The 27,773-nt window shown below is 53.8% G+C and overlaps 1 protein-coding gene and 1 pseudogene across 2 annotated transcripts; one reads left to right on the top strand and one right to left on the bottom strand.

The window, feature by feature from the left end:
* Positions 1 to 697: 697 nt before the first annotated feature.
* On the bottom strand, positions 698 to 1,657 carry LOC310887725 (olfactory receptor 14A16-like; the record flags this gene model as incomplete). Its single annotated transcript, XM_083813900.1, has 1 exon — positions 698 to 1,657. The coding sequence occupies one exon, from the start codon at positions 1,655 to 1,657 to the stop codon at positions 698 to 700; it is 960 nt and encodes a 319-aa protein (XP_083670026.1).
* A 7,677-nt stretch (positions 1,658 to 9,334) lies between these two features.
* On the top strand, positions 9,335 to 27,061 carry LOC310887726 (scavenger receptor cysteine-rich domain-containing protein SCART1-like; annotated as a pseudogene). The gene is made up of 6 exons: positions 9,335 to 9,346; positions 10,230 to 10,284; positions 13,156 to 13,278; positions 25,142 to 25,447; positions 25,556 to 25,882; positions 25,964 to 27,061. The product of its transcript is annotated as a scavenger receptor cysteine-rich domain-containing protein SCART1-like (transcript).
* Positions 27,062 to 27,773: the final 712 nt, after the last annotated feature.

A 27,773-nucleotide genomic window follows, 5' to 3' on the forward strand; every position in this document is an offset into this window, starting at 1 on the left:
CAGAGACTTTCTTCTCCGACACTGCAGAGTCACAGGTTCCCTGCAAATACCTGGCTTTAGTTCTTTCCCTGTGGCTGAGCCCACAGTGAGAGGTCGCTCACTTTCAGAGGTGCTGCGGTCATTGCCCAAGCCAGGCTCTGCTATCCCTGGAAGTACCCTGGGCTCTGCAGGTAGCTCCAGATTCCTCTCCTGAAGGACATCATCTACGGGTCACATGTGGGAACAGCCCTGGCTATGTAATGCAGTGACCATTCGCTGTCTTTGCTGTCAGCAGACACCCATGGGTGAGTCTTAAATCTAGCCCTTGGTCTCTGACAGGTCACAGTGCAACAATGAGCCATTCCCTTCTGAACCAAAACAGGGACAGACATTTGTGGGGAGCAGTTCTTTGGGCCTATTCTTGGAGCTGGCTTGGGTAGGAAATTCCAGCTTTCAGGCAGTGCACACAAGTTGTCCTGTTTATTACAAAGGTGTTGCGAGAGTCTTCACTGACTCACAGTTACTTGTACATGTATAAAGCATTTATATGAGACGGAGCAGTTTCACTCATTCATTGCAGTGGGAGGAATCCAAAGATTTATGTGGGAATGCAAGAAGCAAAAGCAGTCAAAATGACAATAAGGAAAAAGCAATTTTATTAATACTGATAAAAACAAACAAAGAAGCAAAAAATGTGTTGGAATGGGATGCACAATTTTCACTTCTGGAGAGTGAAAAAGACTTTACGAGTCCTGAAAAACATCCCCCAAATCAGTTTACTAACAGCATCCTTGAGCTCCTTGTTCCTCATGCTGTAGATGAGGGGGTTGAGTGTTGGAGGCACCACTGAGTAGAGAACTGCTAGCAAAAGGTCAAGGGATGAGGAGGACATGGAGAGGGGCTTCAGATAGGCAAACATGATATTGCTGATGAATAGGGAGACAACAGCCAGGTGAGGGAGGCATGTGGAAAAGGCTTTGTTTTGTCCCTGCTGTGAGGGCATCCTCAGCACTGCCCTGAAGATCTGCACATAGGACAACAACAGAAAAGCAAAACATACAGTACCTGAACAAAAGCAGAAGATGAGGAATGCAACTTCTCTGAGGTAGGCATCAGAGCAGGAGAGCTTGAGGATCTGGGGAATTTCACAGAAGAACTGGTCCAGGGCATTGCCTTGGCAGAGGGGGAGGGAAAAGGTATTGGCAGTGTGCAGCACAGCATAGAGAAAAGTACTGCCCCAGGTAGCTGCTGCCATGTTGACACAAGTTCTGCTGGTCATTATTGTCCCGTAGTGCAGGGGTTTGCAGATGGCAACATAGCGGTCATAAGCCATGATGGTGAGAAGGTAAAACTCTGCTGTGACAAACGTGACAAACATAAAGACCTGAGTAACACAGCCAATGAAGGAAATGGCCCTGGTGTCCCACAGGGAATTGGCCATGGCTTTGGGGACAGTGGTGGAGATGGAACCCAGGTCGAGAAGGGCGAGGTTGAGGAGGAAGAAGTACATGGGGGTGTGGAGGCGGTGGTCGCAGGCTACGGCTGTGAGGATGAGGCCGTTGCCCAGGAGGGCAGCCAGGTAGATGCCCAGGAAGAGCCCGAAGTGCAGGAGCTGCAGCTTGCGTGTGTCTGTGAATGGCAGGAGGAGGAACTCTGTGGGGAAGGTGCTGTTGCACATTTGCAGCCTCTTCACATATTTGACTCTCCATGGAGGAAAAGACAGATATATGTTAGAGAGATTTCTCTGAGAAAAACCCACTCCTTTTCTCAGAGGAATCACAGGAAATCACCGTTCCCTGAGTTGAATGAGTCAGCTCATTCTCCAGCTCACTCAACTGAATGACAGCATGCCTGACTTAAAATGGACCTTGGGAATCTTGTTCCCATGAAGACACCCTTGAAGGGATATGGGGATGAAAGCAGTCTCTGTCAGAACAGAAGATTACACCCACCTGCATACCAGACAGAGTAGGAGAACCACACACAGGTGGAGAAATAAGACAGAATACCACAGTGCTCCAACCCACTGACACAGAGAAAGGCAGATGGGCACACAGTGGAGCCTTGAACTTACCAAGCTTGCATGCCACCTAGTGACACTGCAAGGCAGGTATTCTTAGCCTCAACGTTGTGCATCAACTTGCAGAACATAGGCTCCTCTCCTCTTCTGGAGGTCCAGCTGAGGAGGAGGTGGCTCATGCCCTAAAGCCCCTGAGGGCAGAAGCTGTGCTGGGTGGCAGAGGAGAGCAGGGGGCTGCTGCAGAGAAGGTGCCTGCACTGCAGGCCTGGCAGGGAGTGCCTGAATCCCCCCTCCCTTGGCGTTTCAGGCAGCAGCTCCCTCTCCCTCCCTGCCCACGTCTCTGCTGCCTGGAGTTGTCCCTGCTGGCAGCTGCTTCCCTGTCCCCACATCTCCTCCCTGCCATTGCTCACAGACCCTGTCCCACCCGCTGTGTGCTCAGCTCTGCCCTGCACACACCTCCTGTCCCAGGGCACTTTTCAGGGACAACTCCTCAAGTTCAGAGTCTAAGGAGCAGCTCTAACCTAACAGAAGGTAACAAGAACTGGGGACTCAGTGTCTTTATCATAATGGAAAAATAAATTCCCTTCATCATCTGCCACCCAGCAAAGCAAGAGGAGAAATCTCAAAGCACAGAATGCTTCTCTTCAAGAATCCCTTGCTCTGACATTTCTCTTGTGGAGTCCATTCTGAGACGCCCTGGGAGTGCTCGGCAGCTGTGAGCAGCCTGCCCCAGGCAGCAGCCTCTGGGCAACAGCAAGACCCTGCCCTGCACTGATGGGGGGGGGGCTCCTTCCACCCACACCTTCTCCCCACAGCGCCCTGGGCAGCTCCCCGGGCAGGCTGAGTGCTGAGCCTGGCAGGCGGCAGAGGCCCTGCCCCGGCACACAGCCCCTGGGGCACAGCAGGGACCCTGTTCTGCACCACGGCCCTGGGCACCCCTGCCTGCACCCCGGCTGCACAGCCTGCAGCTGGCCCTGTGAGAAGGAGCCCTCATGTCCTGTCCCTCTGAAAATTTGGCAGATAATCATTACCCAGGAATCATCCCCATCCTCTACACTAGAGAAGCCAGGACAGACACTGTGACATGTCCTACCAGCCATGCGAAGTGGCAGCTGTAAAAGAACCTGTAGGATACTGCACCTGCCTGCCCTCACACAGACACTTACCCTGTTCAGGGCTGAGATTTCTCCTGCAGTGAGCTCTCCCTCCACACTGCCTTTAACATCTCCCTCCCTTCTCTCAGCCGCCCTTGTCCCCTGCAGGCAGTGTCCCCAGCCCTGCTGCGCTGTGCAGAGGAGCTGCTCGTGGGCAGAGCTGTCTCTCTGCAGCGCTGCCCGCTTGCCAGGTGCTCCCCTTGGTCCCAGGAGCCCAGCCCAGCTCAGCAGCACAGGGAGCTCTTGACAAGTCCTTTGGCCTCTGGGGGAATCAACTTTGAAACACACTGAATTAAACATTTATGTTGTTACCCTCCACTGGACAGGGAACACTGTCCTTTTTCATTTCAGAAGAGGTATGATGTCCAAGAATCACTTTTCCATGTCCTGGTTTTAGGCAGAACACCCACACAAGGACCGGGAGGGATCTCCCTCTCCCTGTAGAGGAAAGGGTTTCAGCTGAGTCAATCAAGGCATCTCCTTCTTTATTTGCAGTCCAGAGGCTAGAAGGAGGCTTCAAGCCTCCTTGCACAAGCCCACAGGAGTTGGGATTCCGCTTTACTTGGTTTATGTGTGCACAAACCAGACATCTGCATGTCTGCTGCATGTCTCAGCTCCCAGCACATTTAATGGAGGTGGAGGGCAGGAGGGAGCTGTTCAGATGCAGACCCCTGGTGACATTGGAGGTGTCAGAGTGACATTTGAGTGGCATTTGTGGTGTCATATTTCTCTGGGTCATAAACAGAGATTTTATTGATGCATGTCCAATATAATATAGCTGTAGCCATTGTTCAATAGCAAAGAAATAAAAGGCTAGCTATGACCTGGTTGCCATCACCGAAGCAGGGTGGGACCACTCCCATGACTGGAGTGCTGCAATGACTGGCTATAGGCTCTTCATAAGGGACAGGAGCGCAGAAGAGGTGGTGGTTTGGTTCTCTGTATTAGAGAGTGTTTTGTGGTTGTGGAACTTGAGTCTGAGAATGATAATGTTGAGTTCCTGTGGGTTAAGATCAGAGAGAAGGCCAGCAAGGCAGGCATCCTGGTGGGGGTCTCTTATAGACCGCCAAAACAGGATGAGGAGACAAATGAGGCGTTCTACAAGCAGCTGGCAGAAGTCGTGCAATCGCCAGCACTTGTTCTGATGGGGCACTTCAACTTCCCAGGTATCTGCTGGAAATACAGTACAGCTCAGAAGAAGCAGTCTAGGAGGTTCCTGGAGAGCGTGGATATAGCTTCCTGACAAAGCAGGTTAGTGAACCTACCGGGACGGTGCCCAGCTAGACCTTCTGTTCACAAACAGAGAAGGACTGGTGGGAGATGTGGTGGTCGGGAGCTGTCTTGGGCAGAGTGACCGTGAAATGGTATGGTTTTCTATTCTTGTTGAAGTCAGGAGGGGGATCAGTAAAAGTGCTGTCTTGGACTTCTGGAGGGCAGACTTTGAGCTGTTCAGGACACTGGCTGGCACCTTGGGAGGCAGTTCTGAAGGACAGAGGAGTCCAAGAAGGCTGGGCACTCTTCAAGAAGGAAATCTTAATGGCTCAGGAGCAGTCTGTCCCCATGTGCCCAAAGATGACCCAGAGTGGATAATACGTAAACACAAAAAGGAGGACTAAGGAGAATCTCCATCCTTTACTGGATGCGGGGGGAAACCTAGTGTCCAGAGAGGAGGAAAAGGCTGAGGTGTTTAATGTCTTCTTTGCCTCAGTCTTTAGGAGAAAGAGCAGTTGTTCTCTAGCTACCCAGCCCCCTGAGCTGGTGTAAGGGGATGGGGAGCAGAACGTGACCCTCGTAATCCACGAGGAAATGGTTGGCAATCTGCTTCAGCACTTAGATGTATGCAAGTCAGTGGGGACAAATGGAATCCACCCGAGGGTACTGAGAGAATTGGCAGAAGAGCTGAGCAAGCCACTTTCCATCATTTATCCGCAGTCCTGGCTACCAGGGGAGGACCCAGTTGACTGGCGGCTAGCAAACATGAAGCCAACCTACAATGAGGGCTGGAGGGTGGACCTGGGAAACTATAGGCCTCTTAGTTTCACTTCAGTACCAGGGAAGCTCATGGAACAGGTTATCTAGAGTATCATCAAGTGGCACTTGCAGGGCAACCAGGCGATCAGGCCCAGTCAGCATGGGTTTATGAAAGGTAGGTCCTGCTTGACGAACCTGATCTCCTTCTATGACAAAGTGACGCGCTTAGTGGATGAGGGAAAGGCTGTGGATGTGGTCTATCTTAACTTCAGTAAGGCTTTTGACACCGTTTCCCACATTATTCTCTTGAAGAAACTGGCTGCTCATGGCTTGGACTGGCGTACACTTCTTTGGGTTAGAAACTGGCTGGGTAGCTGGGCCCAAAGAGTTGTGGTGAATGGAGGACTCCACTAGTGACCAGCAGTTGGAGGCCAGTCACTAGTGGAGTCCTCCAGGGCTCAGTATTAGGGCCAGTTCTTTTTAATATCTTTATCGATGATCTGGATGAGGGGATCGAGTGCACCCTCAGTAAGTTTGAAGACGAACCCAAGTTAGGTGCATGTGTCGATCTGCTCGAGGGTAGGAAGGCTCTGCAGGAGGATCTCGATAGGCTGGACAAATGGGCTGAGGTCAACTGTATGAAGTTCAACAAGGCCAAGTTCTGGGTCCTGCACTTGGGGCACAACAACCCCAAGCAGCGCTACAGGCTGGGAGATGAGTGGTTGGAAAGCTGCCTGGCAGAGAAGGACCTGGGAGTATTGGTTGATAGTCGACTGAATATGAGCCAGCAGTGTGCTCAGGTGGCCAAGAAGGCCAACAGCGTCCTGGCTTGCATCAGAAACAGTGTGGCCAGCAGGACTAGGGAAGTGATCGTTCCCCTGTACTCGGCTCTGGTGAGGCTGCCCCTCGAGTACTGTGTTCAGTTTTGGGCCCCTCACTACAGGAGGGACATGGAGGTGCTGGAGCATATCCAGAGGAGGGCAATGAAGCTGGTGAGGGTTCTGGAGAACAAGTCTTACGAGGAGTGGCTGAGGGATCTGGGATTGTTTAGCCTGGAAAAGAGAAGGCTCAGGGGCGACCTTATTATACTCTACAGGTACCTTAAAGGAGGCTGCAGCGAGGTGGGGGTTGGTCTATTCTCCTACGTGCCTGGTGATAGGATGAGGGGGAATGGGCTAAAGTTGCGCCAGGGGAGGTTTAGGTTGGATGTTAGGAAAAAGTTCTTTACTGAAAGGGTTGTTAGGCATTGGAATGGGCTGCCCAGGGAAGTGGTTGAGTCACCATCCCTGGAGGTCTTTAAAACTCGTTCAGATATAGAGCTTAGAGATATGGTTTAGTGGAGGACTTAGCGTTAGGTCGCAGGTTGGACTCGATGATCTTGAGGTCTCTTCCAACCTAGAAATCTGTGATACTGTGATACTGTGATATGGAGGCCGTATAAATGTGCATTTAACACTGTGAGTCGGTGAAGAATCTCTGCTAGCATCTCTGTAATAAAATGGCATTACCCCAGTGCAATGCCTGAAGGTTGGGATTTCCTTCCCCCCAAAAAACAGTGTCAAGAATAGGCCCAAAGAATTGCTCTCCACAAGGGTCTGTTCCTCCTTCAGTTCAGAAGGGAATGGCTCATTGTTGCATTGTGACCTGTCGGAGACCAAGGGCTAGATTTAACACTCACCCATGGGTGTCTGCTCACAGCAGAGACAGCGAATGGTCACTGCATTACATAGCCAGGGCTGTTCCCACATGTGACCCATAGATGATGTCCTTCAGGAGGGGAATATGAAGCTACCTGCACAGCCCAGGGTACCTCCAGGGATAGCTGAGCCTGGGGTGGGCAGTGACTGCATCCCCCATGAATGTGAGAGATCTCCCACTGTGGGCTCAGCCACAGGGAAAGAACTAAAGCCAGGTATTCACAGGGAACCTGTGACTCTGCAATCTCAGAGAAGAGAGTGGACACCCAGGGGACAGTGGGAAGGGAAGCTGGGGAGTGATTCATTTCCCCTTTTGTGAAGTACCTCTGTCTGGCACAGCACCACAGCATGTTTGTTCTGCACAACAGCACCACCAGCTTGGGGACAGCTTGTGGGGATCACAGAGATGGTCTTTCCCCACTGCCCAAGGGGAGCTGATCTTTGAAATTTGACCAGCTCCATTCTTTTGCTGGCATCAGTGTCTGTACTGGGGGAACAGCCACCAAGACAGTGGATCAACACTGGGTCATGGGCCCAGAGATTTTCAATACCCAGCTGCAGAAAGCACTGACTAACCTGATCTACCTGTAGAGCTATCACTGCTCAGAGAAGATGATGGTAGTGGACACCTCCAGAGATCCCTTTTGACTCAGGAAAGAAGGGGCTGGACTGTGGAGCTAGAGTGCATGACAATCATGTGTTTTGAGGCCTTGCTGGTGCTTGTAATCCATGGTCCTCAAGGTTACCTGGTGAGTGGGGTAATTCTCAAAATGAGTCTCTCCCCTTGGGAACCTGGAGCACAGCTGGTGCAATGATACTACAGAAAAGTTCTCAGAAACATTGCAAGACATTACAGAAAGACTGAATCACAAATTACTTGGAGTTGGAAAGAGTCTCTCCCCATCTTTCTTGTAAGTTCCCTTTAAGTACTGGAAGGCAAGAAGAAAGTTCCCCCCAGAGCCTTCTGTTCTCTAGGCTCAGCAAACCCAACTGGCTCAGCCTGCCTTCACAGGAGAGGTGTTCCACTCCACTGATTATTTCTGTGGCTCTGCTCTGGTCCCACTCTGTAAGTCCTATGTCCGAAATCTTGTATGTCTATTGTGCTGGGGCCCCGGAGCTGGATGCAGAACTCCAGGTTGGGTCTCACAAGAGCAGAGTAGAGAGGGAGAATCACCTCCCTCAGCCTGCTGGTCACTCTGCTTTTGATGCAGCCCAGGATATTGTAGGCTTTTTGGACTCCAAGTGGACATTACAGTCTCATGTTGAGCTTCTCCTCAACCAGCACCCCCAGGTCCTTCTCCTCAGGGCTGCTCTCAATCCATTCTTTCCAGCCTGTGTTTGTGCTTCGGATTGCCCCAACCATTATGTGGGGAACAGACCGGTGTGTCTAACCCAGCTCCAACCCCCTGCCACAGGTCTTTCCTTTTCCATCAACAGACGGGTGACGCGTTCTGTAAGGGCACCTCAGGCTTTGGGGGAAGACTCTTCTTCCCTTGTTGTTGCCACCTTCCATCCTCTGGTGATACTGGCCCCCCCTCCCTTCTGTGAGTGCAGTGAGGGAGTTTTGGGCTGTTTGGCTGTGGGCTGTTGGTGCCCTGCAGACTGTGCAGGATCCAGCTGTCCAACTCCTCATCAGCCTCCTTGCTGCTACGCAGCCTTCTCCCTGCCTCCTGCAGCTCGGCCCCCTGCTGCAGGAGGTCCTCCACCTGGGCACACCTTTGGCAGGCAGGTCTGCTGCCTGCCCCTGCCACAGGGGAAAGGCCTGGGCACTTCCAGCAGACGGAGATCTGCATGGCAGCCTCACACCTCAGCAGCTCTGTCTGGGTGGAGGCATCGGCCACCGCTGGGGCAGGCAGTGCTGATGGCCCAGCTGGAGCTTCAGCCTCTGCCCAGAGATGAATGGCCACCGTCTTGCCTTGAGGATCTGTGGGGTGCATGCCTTTATCCTGTGCAGGCCCAGGTGCAGGGTGCAGGTGTACCTGGTGCCTCCCACCTTTTGCTGTGGGATGGTCCTCCCTCACTGGGTACCCTCCCTGCTCCTCCCGAGCCAATGGCTGCACCAATGGCAGCACCAGGCCAGGCCCATTCTGTTTCCCTACATTGCTGGCCATGCTCCTGGTCACTGGCACTCGTGGAGGTGGGGGGTGGCCGCCATCAATGCTGGCCCTTCCCATGCTTTGTCAGCCACTCTGGCAAGAGCTGCCACCTCCAGGCAGGTCTCTGCATGCCCCTGGGGCTGCCCAAGCTCAGGAAATCCTCTTGTAGGCCCTAATCCCCTGCTGTGCTGTGGAACATGTCCTCCTGGAGCTGATCGCCTCAGAGAGTCAAGGAATTATCGAGTAGTGCTGGACACAGGTCCAGCACAGGCTGGGAGACAAGTGGCTGGAGAGCAGCTCAGCAGAAAGGGCTCTGGGGGTGCTGGCTGACAGCAGGCTCAACATCAGCCAGCAGGGTGCCCTGGCAGCCAAGAGGGCAAAACACATCTTGGGATGCATTAAGCACAGCACAGCCAGATGGTCAAAGAGGTGAGTCTTCTGCTATATTCAGCATTGGTGAGGCCTCCCCTTGAATCATGTACACAGTTCTGGGCTCCACAACAGAAGAAAGACGTGGAGTTGAAAGCATCCAGAGGAGGACAACAAAGCTGGTCAAAAGGCTGGAAGGCATGTCCTGTGAGGAGAGCTTGAGGACACCTGGGTTGTCTAGTCTGGAGAAAAAAAGGCAGACAGAAGGCCTCATTGCTCTTGACAACTTCCTGAGAAGGGGAAGTGGAAAGGGAGGTGCCAGTCTCTTTTCCATGAAAACTGATGACAGGATGCATGGGAATGGTACAAAGCTGCAGCAGGGGAGGATCACACTGGACATTAGGAAACATTTCTCTTCTGTGAGGTTGATCAAACACAGGAACAGGCTTTCCTAGAGACTTGGTTGATGTCTCAGGCCTGTCAGTGTTGAACAGGCATTTGGACAATACTCTCATACATAGTTTCTAACTTTTGATTAGCCCTGAAAAGGTCAGGCAGTTGAACTGGATGACTTTTGAAGATCCCTTACAAATGAACTATTCTACACCATTTGATTGAATTTGTCATGATCCATTTAGATTCTATAATATAACGCTATACAAGCCCTTACCTGTGTCACTGTAGGGAACTTGTCCACCTCAGAGGCACAACTTCGGATTTATCCTTGTTGGATATCACAGAGTTTCAATTGGCCTATCCCTCCAACCTGCTTCTTATTGGAAAAGAGATTGCTGTGGGGGATTGTATTGAAAACCTTGCTGGAATCCTGGTAAATGAGATTCACTGCTCTAGTTTCACCCACAGATGTGGTCATTTCATCCTAGGAAATAATGAGGGTGGTCAGCTATGACCTACCCTCACTTTCAGTCACCTTCTTCTTCAGACTGCCAGCAATGAGATCCAAGAGGACACGCTCTGGAACAGGCTCCTCTACCAAAGTAATGCTAAGCAAGCTTTAGCTCCCCAGCTGATCTCGTGGACCTTCTGGAAAGCTGCATGTAATTTTTGCTTTTATCCAGTGCTCAAGGAGTCCACGCCACCTTCATGACCTTTCACCGGTGGTGAAGAGTGTTGCTGTCTTGACACCTTTGTTGAAAAGCACAGGCAACAGCTCCTTCTGGTCTGTGGCTGAGGGCATTGGTGCACCTTTGTGTTGTAGCACCACAGTTGTGGCACCAGGGCAAGCTGTGACTTTTCCTTTGGGAAGCCATGTAACAAATGTCTAAGACCCTGCATGTGCAAAGGCTTTGTTTGAAGCCAAAGACTTGGTAGAATGGACAGCAGGTGGAAATATACGGAAGAAACGAGATGACAACAGAGAGAGCAAACCCTGCTGTCCCCAAGGACAGAGAGAATCAGAGCTGGGATGCCCTGGGCAGGCCTGGCAGGAAACAAGGTTTGCTGCCAGGTGTGTCTCTGCAGCCCCTGAAGGCCTCTGGCAAAGGTGAAACTGACCTCCAGGAACACCCAGGTGCTGCTGACAGGCACTCTGTGAAAATTGTTGGCTTGTTCCTTGACATCAAGGGGTTGAGTAAAAGTTGGGGGGAGGGAACAAACAGCAGCTGAGAATGTAGGCACATAAGTGGGGACTCTAGTGTGATGTGCTTCCTCTTCATGGGCTGCCTGCACCTACTGGGTAGAGAAGGAACAGACCTTGCCTCACCGTAGGGACAGCACTCACTCATTTGCACAAAGTCTTTGACTCTGCCTGCAATTCCTGTGTTGGGTTTCTGCCATACATTCACTCTGGATGGGGATGGTTTTCCTGCCCGGGACCAGTGTGGCCCTACCAGCCACAGGTAGTCATGTGTGAGAGTCCTGGCATCTGATGTAGCACTCCAGGCCTGTATTTGGCCATAACAAAATCCAGAACCTGCCCTGAATTGGATTAGGCAATATGAAAATATCCTTGAGGCCACTGCCATTAAGCAGTAATGGAGATATTGTAAACACAGTTGACGGGGAAGAGAGCTGTCCTTATGGTATGTAACCCCACTTTTTTTTTTTTTTTTTTCCAGTGCAAGCAGTGTGGGCCGCTTAGAAAATACTAATGGCCAGTAAAAAGATTTAGTGGTCCTAAATGTAGGCATCTGCTCTCGTTTCCGTTTCTGAGATAAAATCTCCCTACGCTTAAAAATGATGCCCCCAGATATTCCTTGACTCCCACAATTAATCCAACAGAGTATGCAGATACCTGAAATGTCTTTGAACAAGTCTTACACCTCCAGTGTCAAAAGGTGTCTGCATCTGAGCAGCTCTCTCCTGGCCTCTGTCTCCATTCAAGTTTTTGGGAGATGACACAAACAGCTGACATGCAGAAGCCTGGTTTGTGCCAACCTGAGCCAAAGCAAGAGGAATCCCAACTCCTGTGGGTTGTGGGAGGCATGGGAGAGAGCTGAGCCCCCTTCTAGCCTCTGGACAGCAAACAAAGAAGGAGATGCCTTAGTTGACTCAGTTGAAACCCTTCCTTCAGCAGGAGGAACGAAGATCCCTTCCTGTCCTTGCATGAGTGTCCTGCCGAAAAACAGGGCATGGAAAGGTGATCCTTGGACCTCATCCATTTTCTGAAATGAGGAAGGACAGAGCTGGAAATGAGATTCCTTCAGCAGATGAGGGAAGGAACATCAGTGATTAATTCAGTGTGTTTCAAAATTGGTTCCCCTGGAGGACCAGGGCCATCTCAAGGGACACGAGAGAGGGGAGAGACAGAGAGGTCTTGAGCTGGAGCTGTGCTGCTGAGCTGGGCTGGGCTCCTGGGCCCAAGGGGAGCTCCTGGCAAGCAGGCAGCACTGCAGAGAGACAGCTCTGCCCACGAGCAGCTCCTCTGCACAGCGCAGCAGGGCTGGGGGCACTGCCTGCAGGGGACAAGGGCGGCTGAGAGAAGGGAGAGAGATGTTAAAGGCAGTGTGGATGGGGGCTGCTGAGAGCTCACTGCGGGAGAAATCTTCCCAGCCCTGAACAGGGTAAGTCTCTGGCTGCAGGGCAGCACAGCTGTTGTTCCTGGAGCCATCTCCAGATTTGCTGGCAAATCCCACAGCCTTTGGGAGCTTTCAGGAGAACTCTCATTTTTTTTTTGAATAAGAGGCAAATACAAGTTTCAGAGCAGGGATTATCAGCCAAAGCTGTCAGAGTTACAGGAGATGAGGGTTCCTTCTCACGGGGCTGGCTGCAGGCTGTGCAGCCGGGGTGCAGGTAGGGGTGGCCAGGGCTGTGGTGCAGAGCAGGGTCCCTGCTGTGCCCCAGGGGCTGTGTGCCGGGGCAGGGCCTCTGCCGCCTGCCAGGCTCAGCACTCAGCCTGCCCAGGGAGCTGCCCAGGGTGCTGCGGGGAGAAGCTGTGGGTGGAAGGAGCCCCCCCACTCAGGGCGGGGCAGGGCAGGGTCCTGCTGGTGCCCAGATGAGAAACGGAGTGGATTCTGCTCAGAGACCCTGTCCTCACTGTCTTTGTGTTTTTCCTCCATGGACAGGCAACCATGCCCTGAGGCTGCAAATGTCCAACAGCACCTTCCCCAATGAGTTCCTCCTCCTGCCATTCACAGAAACCCGCGAGCTGCAGCTCCTGCACTTCGGGCTCTTCCTGGGCATCTACCTGGCTGCCCTCCTGGGCAACAGCCTCATCCTCACAGCCGTAGCCTGCGACCACCGCCTCCACACCCCCATGTACTTCTTCCTCCTCAACCTCGCCCTCCTTGACCTGGGCACTATTACCACCACTGTTCCCAAAGCCATGGCCAATTCCCTCTGGGACACAAGAATCATCTCCTACTTGGAATGTGCTGCTCAGATTTTTTTCTTTTTCTTTTTCCTTTCAGCAGAGTTTTTTCTTCTAATAATCATGGCTTATGACCGCTACATTGCCATCTGCAAACCCCTGCACTATGGGACAATAATGGCCAACAGAACTTGTGTCAACATGGCAGATGCTGCCTGGGGCAGTACTTTTCTCTATGCTGTGCTGCACACTGCCAATACATTTTCCCTCCCTCTCTGCCAAGGCAATGCCCTGGACCAGTTCTTCTGTGAAGTTCCACAGATCCTTAAGCTCTCCTGCTCAGATGCCTACCTCAGAGAGGTCGGGCTTCTTGTGGTTAGTGTCTCTTTATCCTTTGGGTGTTTTGTTTTCCTTGTGGTGTCCTATGTGCAGATCTTCAGGGCTGTGCTGAGGATCTCCTCCGTGCGTGGACGGAACAAAGCCTTTTCCACGTGCCTCCCTCATGTGGCTAACTCCCTGGCTGTTAGTTTCTCCCTTTTTCTTAGTACTGCCACATTTACCTACCTGAAGCCCCCCTCCATCTCTTCCTCATCCCTGAATCTTTTGCTGGCACTTCTGTACTCGGTGGTGCCTCCCACAGTGAAGCCCTCATCTACAGCATGAGGAACCAGGAGCTGAAGGATGCAGTTTGGAAACTGATGACTAGAGGTTTTTCAGAAGCAATAAACTGAATGCATTCTTAATGTTACTCAGCAGAGACCTAGAAATGTTTGTTTGTTTGTTTTTCTTTTTTTTCCTTATTAATTTATTTATTTGTTTCATTTTACTTTGCTTTACTTCCCTTAGTGTTTTCCACAGAGAAATATAATTGTTCATCCCCTTCCTTCTTTTTATGTACCTGTTTTCTTTGAAACCAGGTCTTTGTATATATCATGGGCCAGGCTTTCTGTGTATTTAAATAAAGGGAAGGACCATGCAGTGACTTGCTTGCCTGAGATCCTTCCTTGGAGACCTGTGGTGGAATTGCAGGGGCACTTGGCTGTGTGCAGAGATGGAAGGAGAGAAGAGTCCTGGCACAGCAGCACTGCCAGGGAGTCCCAGGGCTTGGTCTGTCCCGATCTGCTTTATTTTACCACCCATGCTCTCCTTTGGAGCCCTTGTGTTGCTGTGAGGACTGATTGCTCTTACCGCTTGCTCTCCATGCTGCTGTGGGGCAGTCCTGTGTCCACAGGCAGGGACAGGCCAGGGGCACTTCTCTAGCACAGCCGGCTCTGTACCAGCATCTCCAGCATAAAAGGGGATCTGCTCGGGGCAGTGCCTGAAGGCTCAGCTCTTCTCCTGAAGCTGCTCTCAGGGATATTGCAAAGGAGAAGACTCAAAGGAGGCTCTTGGCTTTGTTTGTTTCTCTGTGGGCTCATGGGGATGAGATCAGCTGATCACCCAGGATCAGCTTTTAAGCAGGGAGGGCTGATTCTGGTGTTGCCTGCTGGTGCCCCGCACCCATGGATATGGTGACTTCACCAGCCTGTGTCCACAGCATGCAGTAGGCGTGAAGGCAGGCAGGCATCTTTCTAGAGGGAAGTGGAAGCTGCCAGGAGAGCCCAGGGGATCATCAAGGACACTGTGTGTCAAGGAGTCAGCAGGGCACGGAGCCCACAGAGCATAAGCATGTCGAAGTTGGAGCCACCCAGAGATAAGTGCAAGATCTGGGATGGAACAGGCAAAGGAGAGCTCTGCAACGCCAGGGAATACAGCAGGCATAGGGAAAGCAGTCTGGTGAGTTATTTGTTACACCTCTGGTGAAATTTCATAGACTGGATCTAGTAAATCACACCAAAACATCTCCTGCCATTGGAAATGAGTAGGACTTGGTGATCCTTGTGGGTCCCTTCCACAAGGGGAAGGTGAGGAGGTGAGGTAATTTGCAGATGGCAGCAGCAGGGGCACTGCCACTGACCTCCACTTCTCCATTTGATGCTTTGGGGTCTGATGAGTCTGATGTTGATGAGTCTGGTTGTGTGGGAGGCCTTCTAAAGCATGAGATGCTTGGCAGGCAGAGTACCTGAGGGATTGTGCAGGGCATCCCCCGCACCCACTGCTCCTGGGTGGGCTGGGAAGAGGCCTCCTGAGCACAACAGCTCCTTGTAGCACTGTGGATGCTGGCTGTGAGGTCACTTCTGTCCCAGCACCTGGCCGGCCAACAGCAGGGAGGCAGAGCCTCTGAGGTCATAAAGGCCATCAGAAAGCTGCCCCCAACAGGGTGACACATTAGGGGAGGCCAGGGGAAAGCTGGGTGAATAAAGGTGGGAGATTTGGGAGAGAGAAGAGGGGCTTGGCTAAGAGAAAGGAAAGATTTTGAAGAGGTAACAGGGGTTCAGGTAAGTCTGATGTTTATGCAACACTCACTGGGAAAATCTTCATGTTAAGTCCTGGTAATAGTTCTAACTAGTAACCCGAAAATCTAGTGCTGCCCTAAATGCTCTCTCTCACCCTGAAAGGCATCCACTGCTCTAATCCCCAGCCTCAAAGCCTACCTTGAAGTCGAACCCCAGACATGTTACCCATGCAACAAAACAGATTTTCCCCTAATTATGAAGCATTTCTGAAGAGCAATTTGAGTTCTCTGCTGTCATATCTTACATAATACCACTTCCATATGTATGTGACCTCCACACACAGATGCCTCCAGAGGTTTATGTTCTTGTTGGATTGTGTTAGGCTGTGTGATAAGAAGTGCATCTGCACACAAAAGGAAGGCCCAAGGAAGTGATTGCAGGACAAGTAATTCAGTTTCATGCCCTGCCCTGGCTGCTTCCAGGCCCAGCACAGGAGAGCCCCCAGCTCAACAAGAGCCCATCTCCATGAGCCCAGAAGAGCACAAAGCACATTGGCAAGTGGGAACCCAAGTCACAGGCTCCTGTGGAACCAAGATCTTGTCCCAGCTCCTTCCAGGGCTGCCCTAGGAGGGCTGTCAGCCCAGTGTCTAGGAGGAAACCCAAGATGCGTCACTGGCAGCAGCTGTCCGCATCACCATTTGGACTAAGGGGATTGCTGCCTAGGGCTGTAGGTCACCTGATGGTTGTACAAAGGGGCAAGTGCAGCAGCTGGACAAGAACCACGGCATCAGAGTGCCCACGTAGTCAGCAACAGTAGAGGTGGGAGTGTGTGGACTCAGTGGACTTAAGTGTGTGAGTGTGTGTGAGATTGGGGTGGTGTGTGCCAGCAGCTGGAGTGGGGCTGCACCCATGGGGGCTCATATGTCCAAGTGCCTTCAACTGGGGAGACTGGGAGCCAGGAACTTGTCCTGGGCAGGCTGAGTGTCTGATCCCAGCTAGTGATCCCTGGCTGTGAGGTCACTTCTGTCCCAGCCCCTGGCTGGCCAACAGCAGGGAGGCAGAGCATCTGAGGTCATAAAGGCCAACAGAAAGCTGCCCCCAACAGGGTGCCACATCTGGGGAGGCCATTGGAAAGCTGTGAGAACAATGGTGGGAAATCTATGGGAGAGAAGATTGGCTTGGCTAACTGAAAGGAAAGATCTAGAAGAGGTGAGAGGGGTTCAGGTTAGCCTGGTGCTGCTGCAACACCTACTAAGAAAACATTCACGTGAAGCCCTGGCAATATTTCTAAGCAATAGCCATAAGCCCTACCCGTACATCTAAATGCTATCCCTCTCTCTGCAAGGAATCCACTACTCTTATCCCTAACCTCAAACCTCACCTGGCACGGGTTAGCCAAGTCCCAAACCCACAAGGCCTTACCATAGCTCATTTCTCAGCCTATTCCTCAGCCTTTCGTCCCTAGCATTGAATTCCAGCCTTAAAATGATTCCTCAACAGAGCCCTGAAGAAAATCCCAACAAATAACATAGTCTCTACACTAGACACAGACTAGAACCCAAAAAGCAGAAAACACAGGCCTCCTTCTAATACTCTGCCCAACCACTAACCCTGGAAGGCAAGATCTAATCCCTAAACCCTAACCTGATCACCTACTCCTCAAATCCTGCATTCCTATGGTCTAGTCACCTAACTGAAGCAGTCTGGCCTCATGAAGCTGGGCAGGGCTTGAGAGGTCCTGCAGCAATCACTTGGTCTTGGAGGAGGCAGGTGAGGTGACATGGATCTGGACAGGTCACAGGACTCAAAGAGGTGATGGGTGGGGATGCTCTGCTGAAGTCAGATGTACCTCATGATATCAGGAGGCAGCAGGAGGCCCATGGCTGTGCAGATGGTTGTCAGGGCACTCCACACAACTTGTTTGACTATTACTTGAACTCCACAGGCAGGAAATACTGCAGTGAGCACTTTGGGGAGCTTTCCAGCCCAGACCAGTGTTAGCACATGCCCTGAGACAAGCTACAGTATCTCTGTGGTGGCCCCTTGGTCCTGGAATGGCCAGGTGTGTGTCACCCATCTTGTCCTGTAGGGAAATGCATGGGTGTGCAGAGATGGCCCATGGTAGTACAGTCCCTGGTGCTCTGGGGTGTGTGTGTGTGTTGGGTTTGGTGCAAACACCTGGGCTGATTTCTAACTTCCCACCTAAGCAAAAGTGAGGAATAGCTCACCCCCTGCCAAAACCCTCCTTGTCTTATCTCTTCCATGGAGGGAATAGCCAAAAAACCTCAGAGCAGTTCTCCCAGGGTTTGCGTCTGTTAGCATCCCCAAAGCAGCAGCAGTGCCTTGCCATTGCCTGCTCATGGGTCTGCTGCTGCTTGTCTGGGCTCTGTTTTTACTTTGCAGGTGGCAGGTTGTATTGGGCTTACATGGAAAGGGTTTTGTAGCAGGGGGGCTGCAGGGCTGGTGTCTGTGAGGAGAGTCCAGAAGCTGCCCCTTGTTAGAGAAGAGCCACTTCCAGCTGGCTCCAAAAGGGACATGCTGCTGGCCAAACTCAGCCAATGCGTGATGCTGTTTGTACATCTGTGAGAGCATTTTAAAGAAAGGGGTAAAAATGGCATGCAGGAATAGCTGGGAGAGAAGACTGAGAAAATGTGAGAGAAAACAACCCTGCAGACACCAAGGTCAGTGAAGAAAGAGGGTGAGGTGGTGTTCCAGGTGCTGGAGAAGAAGTTCCCCTGCAGCCTGTGGCGCACCATGTTGGAGCAGATCTCCACACTGCAGCTGATGGAAGACCCCGTGTGGGAGCAGGTGGATGTGGCCTGAAGGAGGCTGCAGTCCAGGGAGAGCCCCTGCAGGAGAAGACTGCATCAGAACTGTGGAGAGGAGCCCAGCTCTAGGCAGCCCCTCATGGTGGGGCCTTTCTTCTGAGGAGAAACTTATATCGACCCTTTGACAGGTGCTGCACGGGCAAGGACAGGACTCAGGATGGCATCGCCTTTCAAAAAGGAACTACCTTTGTGATTCCCTCAAAGGGTAGAACTCCTGACTGTGTCACAGCTTGAGTCACTGCACTGTGAATGCTGACCAAAGTCCCACCATGACAGATGCAAACTTGTACTTCCCTAGCAGCCACTCCTCTAGTCTTCCTGAACAACCATTGACAGTGCAGACTCAAGCAAACAGAGAAAAAAGGGAATGCAAGAATGCCCATGCTGTACAAACTCAACGACAATGATACATGCTAGCAAGTAACTGGAACACGAGCTGAGCACCAGCTCATCACAAGCACCAGATTCATGCTTAGTTGGTTTGAAAGGACTGAGAACAGGGCGTTAGAAAAAGCATAAAAGAAGGAGCTACATCTTCTCCATGTGGACTCAGCAGCAGCAGCCCTGCAGAATGACAACCCATCTGGCCGCTCATGGCTTGGACAAATGTACAATTTGCTGCTTGAAGAACTGTCTGGAAGGCCATGCTCAAAGAGTCTGAGTGAAGAGATATCAGTCCAGTTGGTGGACAGTCACCAGTGGCACTCCCCGGGTCTCAGTAGTGGGTCCAGTTTTGTTTACTATTTTGATGGATGATCTGAATGAGGAATAAGTGCACCCTCAGTACATTTGCAGATGATAACAAGTTAGGTGGGACAGTTGATCTTCTTGAGGGTAGGAAAGGTTTGCAGAGGGATCTGGAAAGGCTAGATTGATGGACTGAGTCCAGTCACAAGACATTCAACAATGATTAAGTGCCAGCTCCTGCACTTGGATCATAACAACCCCATGCAGCAGCATAGGCTTGGGGAAGAGTGGCTGGAAAGCTGCCCAGCAGAAAAGCACCTGGGGATGTTGGTCAACAGCCAGCTGAACATGAGCACCCACCCCCTGTCAAGGGCATGGATACTGACATCTTCCAGTAGATCATCTGTGCTTATGAGGTCACTGTCAGCCGAATATCTGATAGGCCAGGAGCAGGCCCATGGCAGGTGAATGTTCCTCTGACGGCCAGTGGTGCCTGAGTAGCTGACAGGCCTGAGCAAACATGGCCTGTGCTAGACACTGTGAGGACCCTGGTGCCTGAGAAGCTTTTAGGCCAGGAAGAAGCACATGGCTTGTGTGGGCCTGTGGGAGCCACGGGGATGTCACGTCAGTGATGGCACCCCAAGCTTGATTACTCCTGCCATCCAACAGAAACCCCAGGCACCTGTCTACTGGTGCATCACACTTGTTCATAGGTGAGCAGAAAGCAAACAGGTGTCTATGTGGTGCTCAGGTCAGTGGTGCCTGTGGAGCTGACAGACCAGCAGCAGGCCCACAGCTCTCGTAGGAGCTTGTGAGGTCACTGGTGCCTGAGAAGACGACAGGCAGGAAGGAGACCCATGCCTGGGGAATGGACTTGTGATGCCACTCTTGTCTGAGTAGCTGATAGGCCAGGAGCAGGTGCATGGCTGTATAAGTTCTTGGGAGGTCACTGGAGCCTGACTACCTCCATGGCGAGTATGCATCAGCTGCACGGATATCAGAGAATCACAGAATGATAGAATGGTTTGGGTTGTAAGAACCCTAGTGACCATCTAGTCCACACCCCCCTGCTACAGGCAGGGACACCTTCCATTAGGCAACATGTGCTTATGAGGTCATGGTCAGCTGAGGAGGTGATAGGCCAGGAGCAGGCCCCTGGCCTGTGAATGCCATCTGGATGCCAGTGGTGCCTGTGTAACTAACTGGCTGAGAGCAAACATGGCCTGTGCTAGACGCTGTGAGGACCCTGGTGCCTGAGAAGCCAGTAGGCCAGGAATAAGCACATGGCTTGTGTGGGTCTGTGGGGAGCTCATTGGTGATCAATTAGCTGATAAGTCAGGGCAAGGCCCATGGATTGTCCAGGTACCTGTGAGGTCACTGGTGCCTGAGGAGCTGGCAGGCCTGGAGCAGGCCAAGAACTTGTGTAGGTGTTGGTGAGGTCATTGCTGTCTGAATACAGGCCAGGAGCAGGCCCATGGCAGGTGAGGATGCTATGGCATCACCTGGAGCTGGGTTGGACAGACATGAAATATCATGAGTTGGAAAGAACTGAAGATCAGTGAGTCCAACTCCAGCCTCCAGACTAAAAAATAAACTATTTGCATCTAAAAAACTATAATGAGTATAAACATATATTAAAAATATCAAAAATATTAAAAATATTAAAAATATAAAATATATTTATTTGTAAAAAAATAAAAATTATACATAAAATAACATAACATAACATAACATAATATAATATAATATAATATATAAATATATTGTGTATGTAATATAAATATAAATAATAAAATATAATAAAAACTATAATATATAAAAATATAACATAATATCATATAATAATATAATACATATAATATAATAGGCAATATATAATAATACATATAATATAAAATGATACATATAATAGAAAATAATATATATAATCTAATCTAATATATAATGTAAAATAATATACTATATATAATATAGTATATACAAAATGTCATTTAAATATATATTATAAAGATAAAATCTATAATATACAATAATAATATAATGTAATATAATGTACTGTACTGTACTGTAATGTAATATAATATATTATAATATAATAATACATAATGTAATAATATATAAGATGATAATATATAATATTTATATATATATTTATAAACTGTATATATATTTAAAAATGTTATATATATATATATATGTATATATAAAATAAACGATGTCTGAGAGCATTGCACAAAGACTTACTGGACTCTGCCAGGCTTGGTGCTGCGAGGAGGCTGGGAGGCAGCGCAGGGCCAGGCCTGGGCACGGGGCCAGGAGGAAACCACCGCCTTCCTGCCCGGGCGCCATGTCACGTGGGCTGCGGTTTGTGCACCTGCAGTGGCAGGCAGGCTCCAGCTCCCGACCCGCCGCGGGGAATAACGGCCCCTGGGTGACACGCTGAGAGCCAGGGAGACGCCTGAGGCTCTGGGCTGCAGCTCTGCTGCCAGGGCAGGCCCTGGACCAGCTCTGGCTGCTGCCAGGACCCCACAGGAGGCTCCCTGGGGAGGGACGGGCCAGCCAGCGCTCCCGGCATGGGGCTCGGGCCCTGCCCAAGGGCCTTTCCCAGCTGCTGCTGCCAGCACAGCGGGGGCTGTAGCAGGGGCAGGGGCTGGGCCCTTCCCAGCCTGACACAGCCCCGCTGCAGGCCCAGCCCCGTGGATCCCATGGCGCAGGGACGGCCGGACAATCGCACCTTGGGCTCTTGGACGCTACAGCTCAGGAGATGCTCCGTGCTCCCGGTCCCCACAGCGGGCTGCAAGGGGTGTCAGACCCATCTGCCCCCACACCCAGCCCTACCCCACGATGATCTCCCACCGCAGTGACGTGAGACCCGCAGCGGAGCCGTCCCTCATATATGGTCATGAAGAGCGCTGGAGAAGTTCATTGGAGAGCTGGGCTGCGTCGGAGGGGAGATAAGTGCCGATAACGTCTAAAAAGGTGCCTGCTGCTTCGATTGGCTCCTCCTGCAGCTGGGACAGCATCTGCACAGATATATTGCTCCCTCATCACCCCCACTGCCTTGTGGGTCCCCAGGAACTCCAGCAGCAGGACCGTGCTGTGAGGGCAGGAGCCTCAGGATGGGGACAGAGGGACTCCTGTCCCCTTGGGTGCTGTGGCTGCTGCTCTGGGTGCAGCCTTGCAGAGGTAAGTGCCAGCTTCTCTGTTCCACAGCCCAGGTCCTGCAGGCAGCAGTGGGGTCATTGGGATCAGTGGGGTTGTTTTCCAGGCACCAGTGAAATGAGGGGTAGAAGGTTCTCAGTCTCTCAGCCCTCTGCTTTAACCTGTGCCTGTCTTTGTGGGAGAGAGTAATCCATTTCCACAGCTCCCATGTTTTTGGTAGCCCATGCCTTGCTTCATTTCTAGACATCTTTTCCTTGGGCACCCTTTTGGGACCCCTTGTTCCCCAGCACCATGCCTCTGGATCTGGAGGAGGCCCAAACAGTGAGTGGCCCTCAGTTATCTCCAGGGTACAGCCACTGTCTGGTGTGCCCCAGAGGGGCTGTGTGCTCTTCCCTGCCCCTGGGATCTGGGGAAACACTGACTCCAGGAGGGCAGGTTGTGTCCCATTAACAGAAGAGGACTGGGGCGTCTGCACCCATAGGTGGTAGAGAAGTGTCCTTCTTAGGGGCCCTGGGTCTGACAGCAGGGACGGGGAAGGGACATGGGTTGTTGGTATCCTTGTGATCAGCTCGGACAGTGGGTTTGGGAGATGCCTGTGGCAGACAACGGACAATGGAAGCTGCTCAAGGGCATGGGGCTGTTTGGGGGACACTGGGATGGGGAGGAGTGGGAGCCCTGTGCAGGGCTGGGGGCTGTGTGGGGGTGGGCATTGGCAGGGACAGGGGGCCACTGGGGTGGGAGGAGGTGTTGAGGGCTGTGGGGCAGCAAATAGCCCAGGAAGGCTGGAGCAGGGTACCCTCAGCCCAGCATAGCCCATGGGGAGAGGAGGGACCCCCACTGCCCCAGTGACAGCCCGTGGGGACAGGGCTCCCACCCTGGGAACAGTGACTCTCCCTGGGCAGGGAGCACTCCCAGACCCAAGTTGTGGGGCTCGAAGCTCTCCTGACCCTTCCCCTGTTGGTGTTTGAAGGGGCTGCGGAGGTGAGGCTGGCGGATGGCGGCAGGCGCTGTGCTGGGAGAGTGGAGGTGAAACTCCAGGGCCAGTGGGGGACCGTGTATGGTTATTCGTGGGACATGTCCGATGCTGCAGTGGTTTGTAGGCAGTTGGGCTGTGGGGTTGCTCTTGAAGCTCCTCAGTATGGATACTTTGGGCCAGGATCTGGCCCCATTTGGATGGATGATGTTGAATGTCATGGCATCGAGTCTGCCCTGTCTGACTGCACATACGCAGAATGGGGTCAAACACGATGTATTCACAGTGATGATGCTGGAGTGACATGTTCAGGTAAGGACTGAACTTGTTCTCTACTTCTGGGACCAGGACACTTCTAAGGGACCTGGCTGTGACCTCAGGAAGCAACAAGTGGACACCAGAACATGCCTCAGGGTGTCAAGTTGCACTCTGAGCTGGCTCTGTCACTGCTGGTGTCCCTTGTCCCTGGGGAAAGCCCAGTGGGAGCGCACCCAGCCTGGCCCTGAAGCTGGAGCAGCCAACCCTGGGGAGGTGCCCGGGGCTGGGAGAGGAAAGCCCCCACCCTTCCCCATCATGCTGGCTGGTTCCCATCTTTCTCTTCCCGTTCGCCCAGGCCCTGTCTGGCAGGCTGGTCCCTATGCCAGGGGAATCTAGAGCAACTCCCCCAGCCACCAGCAGCCTCAGGGAAGGGCATGCAATGACCCAGGACCTTTGGGTTGTACCCCCAGCAGACAAGAGAACCTCGGCCAAAGCAGGGGGGCTGCTCAGAGGGCAGGAGCACTGGGCTTAGGCAGAGGGGCAGGGTGGCAAGTGGCACCTTGTTCCTGTCCCAGGGTCACCCCATGAGAGCCAGCCCCTGGAGACATGGCCCCTCCAGGCAGTGCCAACACATTGCCCAGTGTCTCCTGCCTGCCCTGTGCCCCAGGGGCTGTGCCAGCACCTCCTGGCTCTCCTCGGTGCCTGCCCCTGCACCGGGAGCTCGTGTGAGCCCAGGGCTGCTCTCTGCCTGCTCTCCTGCCCTCTGCCCAGCTGGTGGCTGGGGACGTGCATGCCTGGCACCACACGTTGTCCCTGCCTGAGGATCCCCTTTACCTGCCCCCCAGATGTGCCCCATCTACTAGCAGCTCCCCAAGAGCCCCAGCAGCCCCTGGGAACAGGGGGCTTTTCTGGCAGCTCCAAGGGGTTCCTCAGCCTGGCGTGAGCCCGGTGGGGCAGAGCAGACTGCAGCAGCCCCCAGTGCCTGGGCCTATTTCCCTGGGCCCACGTGCTGCGGGTGTTGCAGTGCTGGGTCTGGGGCCGGGCAGCCCAGGGGCTACAGGCAGCAGCAGTTTGTCTGAGCGGTGCCTGCGGCTGGGGGCTTGGGAGAGAGGGCAGCCCATGGGTGCTGGGCTGGTTTCTGAGAAGTAGAAGGGCGGCCCTGACCTGTTTGTACCATCGACACCCACTGAGAGCTGCTGGGCTGGTCGTGAGGCTCTGCATGTGGCCACCTTAGGGATGAGGTGGGAGGTGGGCACAGAAGTGCCAGAGGGCTCTGGGAACTCACAGGTCTCCTTGGTTTATCCAGGATATGTCCAGCTGGTCAGAGGGAACAGCCCCTGCTCAGGAAGTGTGGAGGTCTATGACAGGGACCAGTGGAAAGCTGTCTGTGACTCCCACTTTGGTGCCAAAGCTGCCGAGGTGGTCTGCAGGGAGCTGCAGTGTGGCAGAGCCCTGTCAGTGCATGGGGCAGCTCACGTGGGAGAAGGGGCCGGTTCTGTCTGGGACAGAGAGCTGCAGTGTGTGGGGAATGAACCTGTCCTCTCCTTCTGCCCCACGGGGGCTGCCAGGGACCAGCCCTGCACCCACGGCAATGGCACTCATGTCACCTGCACACGTAAGGACTCAGGGTGGGATGGTGCCCACGGGGTCTGTGGTGGGGGCAAGGTGGGCACTGGGCTATGCTGGGTGGGGGACAGTTGGGGGGAGGTGGTGGTCTGCAGCCCTAAAAGAGTGCTGCAGGAGGAGAAAGGCACGTTGTCCCTTTGGCCTCTCCTGCAGCTCCTATGGGATTAGGAGCACAAATGCAACCTCCCTCACCCTCCTTTGTCCTTGAGTACACAGGGTTCAGGCTGGTGAACGGCAGCACAGCGTGTGTGGGCAGGGTGGAGGTCGAGGTGTTGGGGACGTGGGGGACCCTCTGTGCCTCCCGCTGGGACCTCTCGGACGCCCACGTTCTCTGTCGGCACCTCGGCTTTGGCTTTGCTGAGTCCATTCCTGGAGGAGGGCATTTTGGGAGAGGAACCGGCCCCGTCTGGAGAGACTCGTTCCACTGTGACGGGACTGAAGCCCACCTGGGGCAGTGCCCGGTGACTGCCCTGGGGGCCTCGCAGTGCTCCCACGAGAACGCTGCTGCTGTCATTTGCTCAGGTGAGTGCTGGGCAGTGCTGCAAAGTCCATTTGCCCCTGGTGTGTGACACGGCCACCCAGAGCTGGGGACCCCATGGCAGCGCCTGGCTGAATTTCTGCTCTCACCAGGCCCGGCTCGCCCCATGTCCCTGCGGCTGGTGGGCGGAGGGAGCCGGTGTGACGGGCGCGTGGAGGTCTTCTAGCACGGGACGTGGGGCAGAGTCCTGGATGAGCAGTGGGACATGCAGGAGGCCAGCGTGGTGTGCCGGCAGCTGCAGTGCGGAGAGGCAGAGGCAGCCTACACCCCTGTGAGGGCCGAGCGAGGGCTGGGCCCCGTGGGGCTGCACGGGGTGCGGTGCACAGGGCACGAGGCTGAGCTGAGCCTCTGCAACACCTCCCTGCCTGAGAGAACAATGGCAGCAGGGATCATGGAGGACGTAGGGGTCGTGTGCCGGGGTGAGTGGTCCTGCATGTCCCCCAGGTGTGGTGCCAGGTGGGCAGCCAGCCCCTGATGGCCGGGGCTTCTCCCCGCTGCAGGGAGCCGGCGGGTCCGGCTGGCGGACAGGGCCGGGCGCTGTGCCGGGAGAGTGGAGATCTACTACCAGGGGTGCTGGGGCACCGTCTGCGACGACGCCTGGGACTTGGCCGATGCCGCCGTCGTTTGCCGCCAGCTGGGCTGCGGAGGGGCCCTGGAAGCAGCCAGCTCCGCTCGGTTCGGGGAGGGCTCCGGGCAGATCTAGCTGGACGGTGTCAACTGCTCAGGGGCCGAAGCTGCTCTCTGGGACTGCCCTGCTGAGGCCTGGGGGCAGCACGACTGCGGGCACAAGGAGGACGTGGGAGTCATCTGCTCAGGTCTGTGCTGGGAGTGGGGCTGGGAGCTGGGGCCTGGGAGGCTGGGGTGAGGGCAGAGCCAGTTAGGGCCAAGGCCATCAGTGGCTGATGTCCAAGGACATCGCTGGGGCCTTTCCTCCTTCCAGAGTTCATGGCCCTGAGGCTGGAGAACAGCGACGGCTGCTCCGGGCGCCTGCAGGTTTTCTACAACGGGACGTGGGGCAGCGTTTGCTCCAACTCGATGACTACCGAGACAGTGTCACTGGTGTGCAAGGAGCTGGGCTGTGGGGACAGAGGGCAGCTGGAAACAACCTCAAGCTATGCCAAGCTGTCTGGCACCGCGTGGCTGGATTATGTGGAGTGTGGGAAGAGCAACAGCTCCTTCTGGCAGTGTCCCTCTGCTCCCTGGCATCCGCAGTCGTGTGATGACCTCCGAGACGAGGCCCACATCACCTGCAATGGTAACTGCATGGGGACGTGTGAGCAGAGGTCAGCCCTGCTCTCTCCTACATGACCCCCAAAGCAGTCCCTTCAGCCCAACTTCTCTTTTCTTTGGGACATGGACAGAAAGGCCGCAGGTGGCTGCATGCCCCAACTCCACGAGGTGCACAGGTAGGGAGCTGCCCCTGCGCGTGTGCCCCCCTCACCTGGCAGGGCTGTCCCAGCTGTCCCGGTGCAATGGGAGGTCGCTGCCTCCCCAGACAGGGAGAAGATCCGCACTGTGGGAGGTGAGGACGGCTGCTCGGGCAGAGTGGAGGTCTGGCACCGCGGCGCCTGGGGGACGCTGTGTGACAATGCCTGGGACATGCGGGACGCCGAGGTGGTGTGCAGGCAGGTGGGCTGTGGCCCCGCGATCTATGTCCTGGGCCAGGCTGCCTTTGGAGAGGGGACGGGCCCCATCTGGCTGATGGAGTGCAGGGGGACAGAGCTGTCTCTGCAGGACTGCTGGGCCCAGCCAGGGGACAGCGGTGCCTGCCAGCATAAGGCAGATGCAGCTGTGCATTGCTCAGGTGAGCAGTGGGGCTGGGAGACATCGCTGGGGGCTTGGCAAGGAGCTGGCTTAGTCGTCTGCCCTGCTGGATCCTGGCATGGCCCAGCTGGGGTGTCCCTGCAGAGTGGGAGGCTGGTGGTGGGTGCTGTGTGCCCTGTGGGGCTGGATGTCCCAGCACATCCTCTGGGCTGCCTGCACTGTCCTGTGAGTGGCCCAGAGCAGTGGTGCTGGGCCCTGTCCCTGCCACCCTGCCCAGCCCCGCAGGAGGGACAATTCATGTGGCACATGTTAGGGCCGTCTGCCAGGGAGGCTGCTTGCTACCGCAGCCCCAGCCTCTCAGCCCGGCTCTCCTTCTCCTGCCCTGCAGCTGCACCCAGGACAGCAACACCCCCCGCACAAGCAGGTAAGTTGTTCTTCCCCTGGGGCTGGGTCTGCCCATGGCCAGGCTGTGACCCACAGCCAGGGGAAGGGGCTCCCTGCTGGGCTGTGAGACTCCCAAGAAATTGAGGGATCTGGGGGAAGTCT

The sequence above is a fragment of the Anser anser genome (genome assembly GCF_964211835.1).
Source record: "Anser anser genome assembly, chromosome: 29".
Lineage (NCBI taxonomy): Eukaryota > Metazoa > Chordata > Aves > Anseriformes > Anatidae > Anser > Anser anser.